We start from the raw sequence: 19,031 nt of genomic DNA, 5'->3' as shown, positions 1-19,031 counted from the left end.
ACACCACTCAGCATGCCTGTCCATTCATGGTTGGGATGGAGGCTGACAGCGGTGCTCCCGGACCGTTCCGAGGGCAGGGGGTGGGTTGTGGTCCGGTGCAGTCTCCGGAGTCATCCTCGCACATTTCCTCTCCGTTTCCCTGCAGCCTGAGCCTACTGAAGGACACCAAAGTAATGACGAGGGAGGAACGAAGTGAGCTTCAACGGAGGACCTTTGCCTTACTCTACTACCTGCTGCGGTCACCTTTCTACGACCGATACTCCGAGTGAGTCAGGTCCTTGTAGGACATTTTGCTCCATCACACATAGATGTCCTGGGCCCTGTGAGCAGGGTGTCAGGTCACCCATGCCCTCTGTCCTGGGTAATGCAGGGGTCCGGTTGAGGGGAGGTCGTCCAATTCCAGAGTTGGTGTGTTGATGGTTTGCCCCGAGCATCTCTACTCAGCAGCCAGCATCCTGGAAGATGGCTCTCATTGCCCACATCCTCAAAGCTGGTAGGGATCCAGGGCAGGAGAGTTGTGGCGGGACCTCCTTTGGAAAGGTTCAAGATTAAGTTTATTGGCATGTAATAAAAACAGGGTCATATTACATTTGCCATCGGCAGAAGTTGCCTGAAGCTCCTCTCTCAGTCAGAGAAGTGAAAGAGAGTCACCGAGTGTCCATGGATTCACCTCCAGCCCTCCCGCAGCCTCCAGAGCCACACAGTCCAGTCCAAACCATCGACAACCCGAGCTCCAGATCCCAACCTCTGATACAATCAGGAACCCTTGGCACCCTCTCTCATCCCGGTTCTGATACCTGGTACCCTTCAGCCAGTTTTGAGACAATCTCGAGCAGCCCACAGCCTGGTGTAAGTCCCTTGACCGCAGACTCCAGCAGCCCACAGTTTGCATGGGTTCCTTGCCTTGTCACCAACAGCCTGCCACCTGTGTGGGTCCTTCAGTGGTCTGTTGTTGTGGTCACCATTCTGTGGGTCGTCTCCTGCTTTTCCTTTTCAGGCCGGGGTGGGGCTATCCCAGTTTTTTGGTGCCCTGCACCAGAATTCCACTCCCTTGGAGTCTGCTACCCCTCGTGCCTGCTACTGATCATATGCACCGCCATCTTGGGTTCAGACCTTGCGGTCGCGGAATTAAAACTACTGTCAGCTCCTTTAACAGGCCATTCAAAGCCTGTACAGAGCTAATGACAGTCAGACTGGACAGTTGGACCCCATGGGAGTGCTGAGTCTCTGCTCCCCACTCTCCGTGGGTCCGCACCAATGGCAACACTGCTGTTACAGTTGCTCCAGTACCACTGCCATTTTCAATGAGCCTGGGGGATGGATCACTCGTGGTACTTCCTGGGCTACGTCTGTTGCACTTGGTCAACAATCTGTGTCTCATCGTTGTCCTCTTTTCCCCCCCCCCCCACCAGGACCATCATTCTGTTTCTGCTCCGCCTACTTGCTGACCACATCCCCGGAGCAGGACTGGTGGCTCGTACGTATAATCCGCCTTCTCTCTACGTCGAATAGCACAGGCCCAGACCCTTCGGCCCTCGACTGCTCTGAACACAGTGCCAACATTGAAAGTAGAAAGCCAGAAATCTCTTCTGCACACGAATCCTGTCCCTGCACTCACCGCATCAGCATGTGTATATCTAACTGCCTCTTATTGAATCTGCTTCAATTCCCACCCCTGGCACCCCATTTAGTCACCCACTACTTTCTGTATGTGTATATATAACTTGCCCCTCACAAGAGTGGCACAGTTAGCGCAATGGTATTATTGAACCAGCAACCCGGGTTCAAATCCGGAACAGTCTGCAAGGATTCTTGTTCTCCCTGGGAGCAGTGTGGACTTCCTCTGGGTGCTGTACTTTCTTCCCACCTACCAAAGACGTATGGAGGTCATTGGTCATAAGGGACTATTTGGACGGCACAGGTCTGTTTCTAAGCCGTAGCTTTATATTGAAAATCTCCTTTACATTTTCCCTCCCTCCTCTCCAGCATTTCTGCCCTGGGATAAAGATTGACTGCCTCACATAGTTTTGTAAAACTTCTCTTGTGCCACCCTGGTGCCTCCAACCCTTCGGTTTGTCCAAACTTTCCTAGCTCGTACCCTCTAACCCAGACAGCATCTTGGTAAACCTTTATCGCCCTAACATTTTTTCTGTGGCACTCCCTTCATTTGGGGCTTGTAGGGTCCAGGGACAGGGGGGGGGGGGGGGGGGTTGAGAAATTTCAGGGTTAGAAATTGTGGTGGGGGTTGTAGGGGTGCATTGGATTTTCACCGAACAGGAAGAGGAGCTGTGGGTGGGCACAGTGACCTCTGAATGCCAAGGTTTGTCCCAACACTCTGCTCCCTCTCTCTCTTCCAGACCCACTGATGGATTATTTACCAGTTTGGCAGAAGGTTTACTTTTACAACTGGGGTTAAGCAGATGCAATACCGTCCTCGTCATAAACATCTTGTGCTTGAAAAGAATTCTGCTGTGGTCGCCTTCAAAGGACCCTCCATCTCATCCTGCAGCCTTAGGAACTGAGGCCACTGGTACTGTGTGATTGACACAGTCAGGTTACAGCTCGCAATCAATCTGACTACAATTTATGGGAGACTGGGTTAGGCTCACCACACACTCAAGGTTGAACTGTACTGTGTGGCAGAGATGAGTCTGCCGTGAATACCTGGGATGGAGATTGCAGTCTGATGGTAACCTCGTTCACAGTCATTTTGCTGGATGAGGAACTCATGCAAAGGCCAGCAGTAATTCCACAAGGGACACAGCGAAGGGCTGAGACCTGGGCGAAGATTTTGTGCTGCTGGCCAGCTCACTGTTGCAGAAGCATAGAATGCTGACCACATGGGTGGAGGTCATTTGGCTCTGTGCAAGAGCAGTGCAAGTCCCCCTCTTTTTCACGGATGGTTCCTATTTGTAATCTGCAATTGGGCTACTCTGCAGCCCAGACCATAACCTCTCACCATGTAAGATCAACAGTATTTCTCAGTTCACCTTCAGTTATTTTACGGTCTAGCGCCCAGGATCGTGCACACCCTGTCATATTCCTTGTTGCTCTACTGTGTCACGCACCATGCTATTCTAACCACTGTCAGCTAGCCTGGCGGTGTACAGAAACCCCTCTCAATCAATGGCCATTAGCAGGGAAGACTCTGAAATGAAGGGGAGCTAAATGTCAGAACGGTAACACCACTCTCCCTACACTGACCTCATTCCTTGGAAGGGTATTACACTCTGCTGTATTAACAGCCTCCCATCCAGCTCATCCTTCCTCCTGAATAATGCCTGCCTGAACCAGCCAACATCCTCCGCCATCCACCCGAACCGGCCAGCACCCTCCGCCACCCACCCGAGCCGGCCAGCACCCTCCGCCACCCACCCGAGCCGGCCAGCACCCTCCGCCACCCACCCGAGCCGGCCAGCACCCTCCGCCACCCACCCGAGCCGGCCAGCACCCTCCGCCACCCACCCGAGCCGGCCAGCACCCTCCGCCACCCACCCGAGCCGGCCAGCACCCTCCGCCACCCACCCGAGCCGGCCAGCACCCTCCGCCACCCACCCGAGCCGGCCAGCACCCTCCGCCACCCACCCGAGCCGGCCAGCACCCTCCGCCACCCACCCGAGCCGGCCAGCACCCTCCGCCACCCACCCGAGCCGGCCAGCACCCTCCGCCACCCACCCGAGCCGGCCAGCACCCTCCGCCACCCACCCGAGCCGGCCAGCACCCTCCGCCACCCACCCGAGCCGGCCAGCACCCTCCGCCACCCACCCGAGCCGGCCAGCACCCTCCGCCACCCACCCGAGCCGGCCAGCACCCTCCGCCACCCACCCGAGCCGGCCAGCACCCTCCGCCACCCACCCGAGCCGGCCAGCACCCTCCGCCACCCACCCGAGCCGGCCAGCACCCTCCGCCACCCACCCGAGCCGGCCAGCACCCTCCGCCACCCACCCGAGCCGGCCAGCACCCTCCGCCACCCACCCGAGCCGGCCAGCACCCTCCGCCACCCACCCGAGCCGGCCAGCACCCTCCGCCACCCACCCGAGCCGGCCAGCACCCTCCGCCACCCACCCGAGCCGGCCAGCACCCTCCGCCACCCACCCGAGCCGGCCAGCACCCTCCGCCACCCACCCGAGCCGGCCAGCACCCTCCGCCACCCACCCGAGCCGGCCAGCACCCTCCGCCACCCACCCGAGCCGGCCAGCACCCTCCGCCACCCACCCGAGCCGGCCAGCACCCTCCGCCACCCACCCGAGCCGGCCAGCACCCTCCGCCACCCACCCGAGCCGGCCAGCACCCTCCGCCACCCACCCGAGCCGGCCAGCACCCTCCGCCACCCACCCGAGCCGGCCAGCACCCTCCGCCACCCACCCGAGCCGGCCAGCACCCTCCGCCACCCACCCGAATTGGCCAGCACCCTCTACTGGGGACAGACCAGTTTGCAGATGTTGGAATCTGCAATAACAATCAATCAGTGGGATCAACTCCGCAGATCGAGCATCATCAATGGCAGAAAAAGAATGGTGGAAATTTTTGGAGCCCTTCAGCAAGACTGGGAAAGAAGTTAACATAAAGGGTGCTGGCCGGTTCAGTGCCATAAAGGAACGCTGTCTTGATGTCCGAGCATTATTGAGCTCGTTCCCTTTTCGAGTATCGCACTCTACCTTTGGTGAGTCTTAATGAAGAGTTCATACACAAAGGGCTATGAGATATGGCAGACCAGTCCCTGCAAATGAGAGGGTTGTCTTGCAAGGAAAATGTTGGACGTGGCTACGTTTGCACGAGCATGCGGAGATTTAATTAAAACATGTAAGCGATGTGGAGAAAATGCTATTGTGGGAGAATCTAGAACCAGCGGCTGAATTGGAATTTTTCTCATGTGCCATTAGACATAGAGCTATACAGCACAGAAACAGGCCCTTTGGCCTAACCTGTCCATGCTGGCTAAGTTGTCCAGGCCCTCCTCGTTTGTCTGCATTTGGCCAATATCTTTCCAAATCTTGCCTATCCATGTACCAGTCTAATGCCTTTCAAACATGATCTTTGTACCTACCTCTACAACTTAATTTTGCTGCTTGTTCTATCAACCCACCGCCCTCTGGGTGAAAAAAGATGCCCTTCAGGTCCCTTTAAATCATTCCCTTCTCACCTTAAATCTATGCCCTCTTGTTTCACACTCCCCTACCCTGTAACTATCTACCTCAGCACCTCATGATTTTACATCTCTTTTTACACTCCCCCCTCATCCTCCTATGTGCCAGGGAAAAGAGTTCCAGGACATCCAGTTCTCTCTTACCCAAGCCTGGTAAAACCAGTCCCAGTAACATTCTCGGGAATCTTTTCTGCACCCTTTCCAGATTCATGACCCCTTCCAATGGCTGGGGTCCAGAACTGCCCAAAAAGCTCCAAATGTCTAACATCTTCTACTCAGTGGTATTACTGATGAAGGCAATCATTTCAAAGGCCACCTTCACTACACAGTCAACCTCTAGCACCATCTTCAGGTGACAGTGCACGTGTACCCCTCTGTCTCTCCGAGTCCCTGTCATTCACCATGCGAGTCCTGCCTTGGTTTGATTAACCAAAATGCAGCATTTAAAATGTTGGGGTTAGTCTTTGGAACTTGCTCCCTTGGAAACAGGGTCCTTGAATATTTGGAAGATGGCATTCGGCAGATCCTTGATAATCCAAAGGGTGAAAGGTTTCCACAGTTCAAGAGGAATTAAATTAAAGGTGACAATTGAATCAGCTATTTTATGAAATAGTGAAGCAGGGCTGCGAGGCCAACACCTGCTCCTAATTTGTTTGCAGAGAATGATCCTGGACGTGATTAGGATGGGAGGGAAGGTGTGAGAGGAGGGAAAGGGTCATTGTGGGAGAGGACTATGGAGCAGTTGAGGGTGTGGGGATAGCAGAGAACTACGGAGGAGACCAACCAAGTAACATGAACTTTGGACATACTGCGCAATCTGTTTACACTGTAAGCTCAAGGTCAAAGAAGTGGATTGTCCTGAAGTAACCAAGTCTGGGAGGAGTCACGTGATGGAGTAGTGGCTGGTAGGGGAACTCCAGCTCTCTCCAGAAAAGTTTAAAAAAAAGATAGAGAAAAAACAAAGGTACAAACATAAAAACCATAACAAATTGAAAGTGAAAGTGTGGAGAAAATGGCAGCGAAGAAAGAAAAACCAAAAACAACGGGAAGAAAAGAAGGAAGGACGTCGGAGGAGGAAGGTGAAAGCCTTACCGGTATGAGGAGGCCCGCTGTGGAGAGAAGCCAGCTCCCTGAGGTCAGTGGAAGCCCTGAACTCGGGACTACAGATCCTGGAGTGGACTCAGAAGAAGAGGAGGAAGAACACAGAGAAATGGAAGATGAAGGGAAGGGCAAGTACATGGATATATTTTTTTTAAGGAATATATGGAAACAGTAAAAGAATGGCAGTCACAAGAATTCAGTGAAATAAAAAATACAGAATAAAAAGTGAATAGATCAGAGATGATCATGACAGAAATAGGAAAAAGAGTAGACAAGGTGGAAGAATGAGAAACAGCCATAGAAATGGAAGTAGATGACTTAAAAAAGAAATTAGAAGAATCTGATAAAAAAGTTAAAGACACAGGAGCTGTTAGTTCAGAAGATAGATATATTGGAAAATTATAATAGAAGAAACAATATAAAGATAGTGGGCCTTAAGGAAGATGAAGAAGGCAAAAATATGAAAGAATTTATAAAAGAATGGATTCCCAGGGTCCTAGGAAGACCAGTATAACAGGAAGAAATGGAAATAGAAAGGGCACACAGAAAATTAGCCCCTAAACCACAACCACAACAAAAAGCAAGATTCATTCTAGTAAAATTCCTAAGATATACAACAAGAGAAAATATATTGGAGAAGGCAGTGAAAAAAATAAGAGAAGACAAAAAACCACTGGAATACAAGGGTCAAAAAAAAATTTTTTCTATCCAGATATAAGTTTTGAACTCCTGAAGAAGAGGAAGGAGTTTAATGCAGCAAAAATGACCCTATGGAAAAAAGGTTATAAATTTATGTTAAAATACCTAGCGGTACTTAAAATAGTTATTCCGGGGCAGCAAAGCAAACTATTCTCGGATCCAGAAGAAGCACGAAAATTTGCAGAACAACTACAAAACAGACAGAGAGATGAAGAGATGTGACAAGAACAAAAATGACAACAAACTAAAGGAGGAAAAACCCAACACCCAACCCCAACCAACCAATTTTCCCTTGCAACCGCTGCAATCGTGTCTGCCTGTCCCGCATCGGACTGGTCAGCCACAAACGAGCCTGCAGCTGACGTGGACTTTTTACCCCCTCCATAAATCTTCGTCCGCGAAGCCAAGCCAAAGAAAGAAATATATGTGTATATATAGGTAAGAACTAAGAAGGGAAAGAAAGGGAAGAAAGGAAGTAAGGAGGGAATTAAGAGAGTGACCTTTGTTATATATGAAGATTAAAATCTTTTCTGGGGGGTGGGCTGGGTGGGGAAAAAATAACAGTCACTGCGAAATCAGTTGATGCTTGTGAGCGGATTTGCAAATCCAAATGGAGAGGGGAGATGTGGTTGCCCGACAGGGGACAAAGGGCAACTCAGAAAGGGGAGGGACTATTGGGGTTAAAGGAATTTTAGATATGAGAATAGTGGAAATATTTTATGTTTTAGAAATGTTGTCTTATAATGTGTTCAAAAAAAGAAAGCAGAAATGGATAAGAAGGGAAGGTGGTGATGAGGAGACGGAAAGGAAAGATAAACAAAGTATGAAATGACTATGTTGAACTATATGACTTTAAATATTAATGAAATACATAACCAAATCAAAAGGAAGAAACTTAAATTTACTGAAAAAAAAAATTGATATAGCATTTGTACAAGAAACACATCTAACTGAAGTGGAACACAAGAAATTAAAGAGAGATTGGATAGGACATGTAATAGCAGCATCATATAATTCAAAGGCCAGAGGAGTAGCTATATTAATCAATAAAAATGTACCAATCAAAATAGAAGAGGAAATAATAGATCCAACAGGGAGATATGTAATGATAAAATGTCAGATATATTCAGAATTTTGGAATTTACTCAATGTATATTCACCTAATGAAGAAGATCAAAAATTTATGCAAGATATCTTTTTGAAGATAGCAGATACGCAAGGGAACATACTAATAGGAGGGGATTTTAACCTTAATTTGGACTCAAACATGGATAAAACTGGAAAAAAAACTAACAGAAAGAACAAAATAACTAAATTTATAGTTAAATCAATGCAAGAAATGCAACTTTTGGATATATTGGAGGAAACAACACCCAAAGGAAAAGGAATATTCATATTATTCAAGTAGACATAAAACATACTCAAGGATAAACCTATTCCTACTATCAGCCCACATTCAAGGGAGAGTTAGGAAAACAGAATATAAAGCTAGAATATTATTGGACTGTTATTGGCAATAGAGCTAGAGGACATCCCACCAAGAATGTATAGATGGAGATTAAACTCCATGCTACTTAAAAGACAGGATTTTAGAGAATTCATTGAACGACAAATTAAAATGTACTTTGAAATAAATATGGAATCAGTGAAAGATAAGTTTATACTATGGGACGCAATGAAAGCGTTCATCAGAGGGCAAATAATAAGTTATGTAACTAAGATGAAGAAGGACTACAATCGGGAAACAGAACAGTTGGAAAAGGAAATAACAAATATAGAAAAAGAATTAGCAATAAAGGAAGATACAACTAAAAGCAGAGAATTGACAGATTAAAAAAATAAAATATGAAACACTACAAACATAAGGTGGAGAAGAACATAATGAAGACAAAACAGAAATATTATGAGCTAGGAGAAAAAATGCACAAAATTCTAGCGTAGCAGCTTAAGACAGAACAAACTATAAGAATGGTATTGGCATTAAGGAAAAAGGACAAAGAAATTACATATAATCCAACGGAGATCAATGAAAACTTCAGGGAATTCTACGGGCAACTATATCAAACTGAAAACAAAGGGAAAGAAGACAAAATAGATGAATTTCTAACTAAAATTGAACAACCGAAATTACAAACAGGAGCAAAATAAATTAATAAAACCATTTGAAATAGAAGATTTACAGGAGATATTAAAAAAACTACTGAACAATAAAACACCAGGAGAGGATGGATTCCCAATAGAATTCTATAAAACATTTAAAGACTTATTAATTCCTCCCCTCCTGGAAGTAATCAACTAGATTGATAAAACACAAAGCATACCAGATTCATGCAAAACAGCAATAATTACAGTAATACCAAAGACAGGGAAAGATCCACTTGCACCAGTGTCATATAGACCAATATCTCTACTTAACACAGATTATAAGATAATAGCTAAACTATTAGCAAACAGATTGGCTGACTATGTACCAAAAATAGTAAATCTAGACCAAACTGGATTTATTAAAAAAAGACGAACAATAGACAATATCTGTAAATTTATTAACTTAATTCATGCAGTAGAAGGAAATAAAACTCCAACAGTAGCGGTTGCTTTAGATGCAGAGAGGGCCTTTGACAGAATAGAATGGAATTATTTATTCAAAGTGCTACAAAAATTCAGCCAACCAGAGAAATATATTAATTGGATTAAAGCATTATATAAGGGGCCATTGGCGAAAGTGACAGTAAATGGATATATATCAAAACAATTTAACTTAAGCAGATCAACAAGGCAGGGATGTCCACTATCTCCCTCACTGTTCGCGTTAGCCATAGAACCACTAGCAGAACTGATAAGAACAGAAAATAAAATAAGAGGGATAAAAATAAAAGAGAAGGAATATAAAATCAGTCTATTTGCAGATGACGTTATAATAGACTTAGCAGAACCAGAAATATTAATAAAAGAATTATATATGAAATTGAAGGAATATGGAGAAGTATCGGGGTACAAGATTAACGCAAATAAAAGTGAAGCAATGCCAATGAATAATGTGGATTTCACAAAGTTTAAGAAAGAATTGCCATTTAGATGGCAAACACAAGCAATGCGATACCTAGGTATATAGCTAAATAAAAACCTCGGCCATCTATATAAACTCAATTACCATCCATTAATGAAAAAATTACAAGACGACTTAGAGCATTGGAAAGACTTACCACTAACACTGATAGGAAAGATAAACTGTATTAAAATGAATATTTTCCCAAGGATACAATACCTATTTCAGTCATTACGAATACACCTAACAGAGAATCTTTTTAAGGAGTTAAAGAAAATAATAAGGAAATTCTTATGGAAAGGGGGTAAACTGAGGATAGCACTAGATAAATTAACAGAATAGTACAAACAAGGAGGCTTACAACTACCAAACTTTAAGAATTATTATAGAGCCGCACAATTAAGATACCTATCAGATTTTTATCAAACAAGGGAAAAGCCAGATTGGACTAGATTAGAACTAGATAAAATAGGGGAGAAGATACCTGAACATATATTATGATAATTAAAAAATTTGTAACAAACATGTACATTAAACTGCAAGAAAAGGAGAACGAGGAAACAAACGGTAAACCTAAACAAAAATGGGAACAAGGTCTAAACATAAAGATAAAGAATGAAACATGGGAGAAGTTATGCTCCGGAACTATGAAAAATACAATAAACACGAGGTTACGCATGATACAATATAACTGAATACACAGGCTATACATCACACCTCAAAGTTAAATAAATGGGACCCAACAGTATCAGACAGATGTTTTCGCTGTAAAAAGGAAACGGGAACAACAATTCATGCAATTTGGACATGTGAGAAAGTGGAAAAATTTTGGGAAGATCTAAACCAGATATTAAATAAAATCACAAAAAGCAATACACCAAAAAACCCAGAGATCTTCCTCCTAAGTAATATAAGAAACAAAAAATTTGGACTCGATTTGGATGGAGCACAAAAAAGATTTGTTATGATAGCACTAGCTGTAGCAAAAAAAATGTATTATGTCAACCTGGAAATTAGAAGACAACTTGAGAATACAACAATGGTATATAGAAATGAATAAATGTATTCCATTAGAAAAAATAACATATAATTTAAGAAATAACATTACAATATTCGAACAAATATGGGAGCCATACATGAAACACAATAGAGAAATCCTACCATGGACTTCCACCAGCTAAAATGACAGAAGGAGAAGATAACGAAAAGAACTGACTCAGTAAAATTTCTTGTTTATTTTTATTAAGTGACAACATTGTTTAACGGGTTTAATGTATCTTATAGATTGAACTTCAAATAAATGGGGAAGGGGTGAGGGAGGGAAGGGAGGGGGGGAAGGGGTAAAAATGACACTATATATTTAAGAAGAAAAGTGTTTGTATCTTGGTCAATATAATTTATAGTGTGAAAAATAAAAAAATTTAAAAAAAGAAACAAGTCTGGAACCATTCCAGCTCAGCAAGATGATTGGGAATTAGCTGGGCCTCTTCCATGGGACTAGACCAGCCAGAAACACTTCCTCCAGGGTTGGCAGGATGAGTCCAGGACAGAGTGGTGTGCTGCAGACGAGCATGAGAGAGGATGGAGGTGTAACACCACCTGATGCAGAACTGCTTGGGACCCTGGCTCTATTTCTTCAAGATTGAGCAGGGTCAGGTCTTTTAGACAAGTGTTCCCAAACTGAACGGAATGAGTTCTGCACTCACTGCTAAATAAAACCTCACATTCTTGCAAAAGATTCTAGCATTGCAGTGAATTGATAGGTTAGTTTCTTGTTCCCCTTTCATTATGGGTCATGATGGCCTGATTTATTAATGAAACCTTCAAAAATGGTAGCTAATAAGTTGTGAAGTCCATCACTGGGAGAACAGAGTGCCTTTGGATCCCCGGAAACATGCAGAGAGAATGCAATGAGCCTGGAGCCTTGTGTGTGTGCATGTGTCTCTCTCTCAGTTCTAGTCACTCATTTCAAGAAGGATGCAGACACTTTGATTAAGGTACAGAGATTTACCAGGACGTTGCCTGGGTTGGAAAGCAGGTCACATGAAGGCAAGTTGACTGAGCTTTTCTCTTTAGAGTGACAATGGGTGGTGGGTGACTTAATAGAGATAAGATTATGAGGGGCTTAAATAGGGTGGACAGCCAGCCCCTTTTCCCAAGGTGACAATAGCAAATACCAGAGGGCATCTGTTTAAGGTGTGGAGAGGAATGTTTAGGGGGAGATGTCAAGGGTAATTTTTTTAATGCAAAGTGGTGGGTGCCTGGAATGCATTTCTGGGAGGCTGGTATGAAAGCAGCATTTAAAGATTCTTAGGCACAAGGATGTGAGAAAAATAGAGGGCTATGAATGTGAGGGTTGGACCGGTGTGGAGTAGGTTCACATGGTTCGGGGCCCATCATGGGCTGAAGGGTCCCATACTCTTCTATAACAACTTACCAATTGTACAACTGGACACACCACTTCCACTGAGTTTTCTCAATTTTGACTTGTTTAATTTTCTACTTCATTTTCATAATTTCCTCTCAAATGTTCTGTTAAAGTTAACCCACCTCCCTCAAATCACTTTCTCTTGAGATGTTTTTGCTTTCTTTAAGGATCCCCACTCTCTTAGTGGTATGGGATTTGTCATCAATCCAAAGCTTAAATCAAATGCTCACAAAATCAGGTAACCCTTCCTCACCAGAAATTTATCTATTTTCTCTCACAAGAAAGAAACCAAACCAACATCATTTTATCTGTGGGTTCCTTCATTTGACGTTGAGCAGCTGAAGTTCCTTGTGAGTCACAAAGGCTTCGAACATGCTCCTGATTGGTCACAAGAGGAGCAATGGTCAATCCCAGCTATTCAGGAATCTCCCATCACGCTTTCGTTCTGCAGGAGATATTATGGCAGGTTCCTTTTAGGACGTATTTGTACTGAACGATTGATCTTGTCTAGTAAGCATTCATCCGCCTCCCACAACTTGCATTCCTGGCACCTGCACCAACGACCCCAGTATTGTGGCAACTTTGAAAGCCAGGGCATCGACAGAAACCTGTACAGGACACCATCAACCTTCTGAACATAGAATCCATGTTCTGAACCAGCCCAGGGAACATAACACATCCTCAGCCTTCCCCACAAGCATGTCTGTATCCAACCCCAGAGCTCAGCAAGAGAAGATGAGAGCCATGCAACAGGGAGAGCAGCAGCAAGGTCAAAGTCTGCTGGTGCCAGGCTCAAGTACACATTACGCACGGGAAGAGGAAAGCTTGACTTAATTGTCCAAGTTAACATGGACACTCTTCTTCCACTGACACGTGGTATTGCCCACTGATATTTTTTGCCATCAAAATACCTAACTGCATGAGGGGAGAGCTCAGCTCAGGAATAGAACCAGCCAGTCTCTCACACATGCTCTACTACTTGTATCCCCATATTCACCATTCCCTTCATAGAACTATAGCACAAAAACAGGCCCTTCTCGTCGGTGCTGAACTATTAATCTGCCTAGTCCCACTGACCTGAATCTGGACCATAGCCCCTCAGACTCCTCCCATCCATATACCTATCCAAATGTTTTTTAGATGTCAAAATCGAGCCAGCTCTCACCACTTCAGCTGGCGGCCTGTTCCATACTCATCCCTCTCTGCATGGAGTTCCCCCTAATGTTCCCTTTAGATCTTTCCCCTTTCACGCTCAGTAGAAGCCTGCTTCCATTTACTCTATACCCATCATAATTTTGTACACTTCTATCAATTCTCCCCTCATTCACTGCCTTTGTTAGCCTTTCCCTGTAACTCAGTTGTTCAAGTCCTGGCAACATCCTAGTAAATCTCTGCACTTTCAATCTTATTGACATTCTTCCTGCAGTTAGGTGACTAAAACTGGACACAATACTCAAATTTTAGCCTTACACAACTTCACAATAACATTCCAACTCCTGTACTTGATACAGTAAAACCCCTGTGGGGTTTGGTAGATGCCAGATAAGTGTATTTTCCGGTTGCTTGAGATTTACTCTTACAATGCCTAACTAATACACCTCAATTAAGAATAAACAGTTTAAAATACAAAAATATGATACTGCACTTACCCTGAACAAACTTCACCTGCATGAATATATAAACAAAGCATTTTTAGTCATATTCTTTGAGAACATTTACCATTGCTGCATCTGCAGGTTTCTACCCCTCCGTGGAGCCGCCTGAAAGATGAACAGTAACATTGTAGATAATTAACTCCCCCTCTCCCATTTACAGATAAAGCCTCTGAGTGGGGTGACTCTTACTAGCAGGGATAAGGTGACACTTTAAGCGAGTGGCATCAACCAGGTGACGCCATTGATGTTTCACACAACTTCATTCAATCAGGTACTATGAGCAAAACCCGACCCAAGGCGCTCCGCTTCACTCCCTTCACCAAAGCTTTCTTTACAACCTTGTCTAATCTGTGACACCACTTGTAGGGAATCGTGTTTCAGTATTCCCAGATCCTTTGGTTCCACTGCACTCCTGAGTGCCCTCCCATTTACCGTGTATGTCCTACCTTGGTTTGTCCTTCTGAAGTGCAACACCTCACATATGTCTGGGTTAAATTCTATATGGCATTCAGCAGCCAATTTTTCAGCTGGTCCAAATCTCTCTCCAATCTTTGTGTCATCTGCAAACTTGCAAATCTAATTTACTACATTATCAACCAGATCATTGATGTAGATGACAAACTGCAGTGGACCCAGCACCAATCCTTGAGGCACTCCTGTAGTCACAGGCCCCCAGCCTCTGGCATCTCTCTGTAAAGCTGATCCCTAATCCAATTTACTAATACCATGAACAGCAAGCGACTGAACCTTCCTGACCATTCCTCCAATGAGAGACTTTGTCAAAGGCCTTACTAAAATCTACATATACAACATCCATGGCCTTTACTTCAACTTACCTGTAACCTTGGAAAAAAACCCAAAAGATTGGTAAAACGTGACCTACCACGCACAAAGTCATATTGACTATCCCTAATCAGTCCCTGGCTATCCAAACACTTGTTTATCTGATCTCGTAGAACACCTTCCAATAATTTATCCACTACTGATGTCAGGCTCACTGGCCTATAATTTCCTGGATTTTTAAAGCCTTTTTTAAACACAGAACAATATGAGCTACCTTCCAATCCTCTGGCACCACACCCATGGCTGAGGACATGTTAAATATATCTGCCAGAGTCCCTGCAATTTCTACACTCGCTTCCCTCAAGGTCCGAGGGAATATTTTGTCAGGCCCTGGGGATTAGCCTAAGACAGCAAGCACCTCCTCCTCTAATCTGCATTGATTCCATGACCCCACTGGTTGCCTCACTTCCATAGACTAGCCTGTTTCCTGAGCAAATACAGAGGCAAAAAGCCTATTTACCATCATCCCCATCTCTTCTTGCTCCATATCTATAGCTGATCACTCTAATCTTCAAGAGGACAAATTTTGTCCCTTGCTATCCTTTTACTATACCTATAGAAGCCCTTAGGATGTTCCCTCACTTTGTCTGGCAAAGCAACATCATGTCTTTTTTTTTAAGCCCTTCTGATTTCTTTCTTATGTTTTTTATTGCAAATTTTTATACTCCTTGTTGCCTATACCTGCTATATACCTCTCTCTTCTTCAGATCCCTAATAGCCCTAAAAAAAACAAGATTCCTTATGCCTGTTAACTTTGCCTTTAATCCTGACAGGAACACACAAACTATGTGCTCTTAAAATCTCCCTTTTGAAGGCCTCCCTTTTATGAAGCATCCTTGTGAGTAAACCACCTGTCCGAATCCAAGCTTTCCAGATCCTTGCTCGTTTCCTCAAAATTGGCCTTTCTCCAATTTAGAATATTAACTCTAGGACATAATTATAACAAATGGAATTATTATCACTGGACCTAAAAGTGTTCCCCACACATTTCCATCACATGCCTGTCTCATTTCCTAATAGGTCCAAAATGTTGATTTAGAAAACGTTCCTGAACACATTTGACAAACTCTAACCCGTCCAGCCCTTGTACAGTATGGAAGTCCCAGTCAATTTGTGGATAGTTAAAATCACAATCACAACTTTGTTTACTGCAGCAGTTTGCTATCTCTATGCTGATTTACTCCTCCAATTCTTGCTGACTATTGGGTGGTCCGTAATACAACCCCATTAAGGTGATCATACTTTTCTCATTCCTCGGCTCCACCCGCATAGCCTCGGTAGACAAGCCCTCTAGTCTCTCCTGCAAGAGCTCTGCTATAGTTTCCCTGACTAGCGATTTCATCCCACTCCTTTCATCCACAGAATCCCGGAAACATTGAGGTCCTACACTTGTCCCCCTTGCAATCATGTTTCACTAATGGCCACAATGTCATAATTCCATGAGTCTTTATATGCAGTCTTAACATTTTTTCCACTACTCTATCTGCTCTGTCACTGTCCTGCAAATCTAGATTCCCCCCCCCCCCCCCACCCAGGCAACACTAGGAAACCTTCCCACAGAGATATTAGTCCCCCTCCAGTTCACATGCAAACTGTCCCACCTTCCCAGAAGAAAGCCCAATGAGCTAGAAATCCGAAGCCTTCCTTCCTGTGCCATCTCTTCCCCTTTGGCAATTAGGTTGTGATTTCCAAAGATTCACAACCCCTCTATGCTAGGAGGAAAAATTTCCTTCCATCTGTGCCCTGAATGACCAACTACTTATTTTGAGTCTGTAATCCTGGTTCTACAATCTCCAAGCAGTGAAAAAGATCATCCCTGCATCTCTTGTGCAAGCCCTGCATGGGCAATGAGATCAGCAACCATTCTCCTCAAAGGCACTGTCTGTTTAATCTCTTGCCAGAGGATAAACCTGCCATCCCAGGAACTGCACTCCCTCAGTGGCAGGTATATCTGAGGTAACATTTAGTTATGTGGGTTGATACAGCTTGCAGGTAAGAAAGAGATCAGCCATTATAAATGGTTTAAAACCAGTCATGTTAATGACAGGACTGCACTGGTAAGAAATTTATGTTATGCGGTGATACATCAATTTCCAGTGATGCGTGTTCGGAGGAACTAGGGAGCAGAATATCAATGTCTTGGATCAAGAAAACACACAAATGCTGGAGAAAGTCTGCAGGTCAAACAGTCCCTTTATATAGCAAAGATAAAGGTACATCAACGTTTCAGGCTGGAGCCCTTGATCAAGATGTGAGGGAACATGAGAGATGTCTGAACAAAGGGGGAAGGTGAGGGTGGGAGATGATAGGGTTGAGTTGGGGGGGTGAAGGACCGCAGGAAGGGGGTGTGAGGAGTCTAGGATGGGTGGAGAGAGAAAGCAAGTAGGAACTGGAATAACTAGTGAAGGGGGAGGCAAGCTGATTAGTGGAATGCAGTGAATTCGATGTTCATAACTTGGGGTTGGAAAGGGCCCAGATGAAAAATGAGGTGTTCCTCCAGTCTGTGGATGGTCAGGGTGGGGTGGTGTGAAAGGCCATGGACAGACACATGAGCTTGAGAGTGTGACTCAAAATTGAAATGGTTGGCTATGGGGAGGTCGCTTTTGTTGCGGATGGAGAGGACGTGCTGGGCAAAGCAATCTAATCTGTGACCAGTCTATCCGATGCAGAGGCCACAGAGGGTGCACCGAATGCAGTAAATGAGTTCTTTGGAGATATAGGTAAAGTATTGCTTCACATGAAAGGTCTGTTTCGGACCTTGGTGAGGTGCAGGTATTGTACCTCCTGTGACCACAGTGGAAGATGTGGGGGGGGGGGGGGAGGAGTCACGTGATGGAGTAGTGGCCGGTCAGGGAATTCCAGCCCTCTCCCGAAAAGTTTAAAAAAAACGCACAAAACACAAAGGTACAAGATTAAAATTTAAAACAAAGTAAAAAATAAAGGTGAGAAGAAAATGGCAGTGAAGAGAGAAAAGTCGAAAACAATGGGAAGAAGAGAAGAAGAAAGAACGTCGGAAGAAGAAGGTGAAGGCCTTACCTGTCCGAGGAGGCCCACCGCGGAGAGAGAAGCCCGCTCCCTCAGGTCAGTGGAACTCCCGGGCTCGGGACTACAAAAATGGCTCACCGAGCCGAGTAAAAGATGCGCATGAAAAAAACCACACTGACGGGAGGGGGGAGTAGCTGCGGAGTCGATCTCCACAGCTGAGAGAGACACCTGCAACACAGCAGCAGGCGCAGAACACAGACAATAACGACAACAAGAAAGAAGAGGGTAAAAAGAAAACAAGGAAACAACACATGGTCAACGCAGAGGAAGAAGAAGAAGAAGAACAGAAAGAAATGGAAGAAGAAGAGAAAGGCAAGACAATGGATGTATCTATTTTTAAAGAATAGATGGAATCAGTGAAAGAATGGCAATTACAAGAATTTAATGAGATAAAAAGAAGAATTAAGAATGCAGAAGAAAAAATGAATAAAATAGAAATGGTCATATCAGAGATAGGAAAAAGAGTGGAAAATATGTAAGAATGAGAAATAATTGTAGAAATGGAAGTAGAGGACTTAAAAGAGAAATTAGAAGAATCTAATAAAAAAGTTAAAGAGGCACAAGAGCTGTTAGCTCAGAAGATAGATATAATGGAAAACTATAATAGAAGAAATAATATAAAGATAGTGGGCCTTAAGGAAGATGAAGAAGGCAAGAATATGAGAGAATTTATAAAAGATTGCATCCCCAGGGTCCTAGGAAGACCAGAATTACAGGAAGAAATGGAAATAGAGAGGGCACATAGAACATTAGCCCCGAAACCACAACTGGAGCAAAAACCAAGATCTATTTTAGTAAAATTCTTAAGATATACAACAAGAGAAAATATATTGAAGAAAGCAATGAAGAAAATAAGAGAAGACAAAAAGCCACTGGAATACAAAGGTCAAAAAAAAATTTTCTATCCAGACATAAGTTTTGAACTCCTGAAGAAGAGGAAGGAGTTCAATACAGCAAAAACGATCTTATGGAAAAAAGGATATAAATTTATGTTAAAGTACCCAGTGGTACTTAAAATAGTTATTCCAGGGCAACAAAACAGACTATTCTCGGATCCAGAGGAAGCAC

The 19,031-nt window shown here is 44.3% G+C and overlaps 1 protein-coding gene across 1 annotated transcript in view; it reads left to right on the top strand.

Moving 5' to 3' along the window:
• The window catches only part of pex16 (peroxisomal biogenesis factor 16), a gene marked incomplete at its 5' end in the record, with an annotated part of 31,112 nt that extends 27,691 nt beyond the window's left edge, over nt 1-3,421 (top strand). The window contains 3 exons of the mRNA XM_069921145.1: nt 146-265; nt 1,413-1,477; nt 2,358-3,421. Of these exons, the coding sequence (XP_069777246.1) occupies nt 146-265; nt 1,413-1,477; nt 2,358-2,416 (244 nt within the window). The remainder of the gene's footprint in view (nt 1-145; nt 266-1,412; nt 1,478-2,357) is intronic.
• Nucleotides 3,422-19,031: the final 15,610 nt, after the last annotated feature.

The sequence above is a fragment of the Narcine bancroftii genome, chromosome 1, assembly GCF_036971445.1.
Source record: "Narcine bancroftii isolate sNarBan1 chromosome 1, sNarBan1.hap1, whole genome shotgun sequence".
NCBI classification, from domain to species: Eukaryota; Metazoa; Chordata; class Chondrichthyes; order Torpediniformes; family Narcinidae; genus Narcine; species Narcine bancroftii.
Note: the sequence above shows the minus strand (reverse complement) of the source record. Positions and strands in the feature narration are given on the sequence as shown.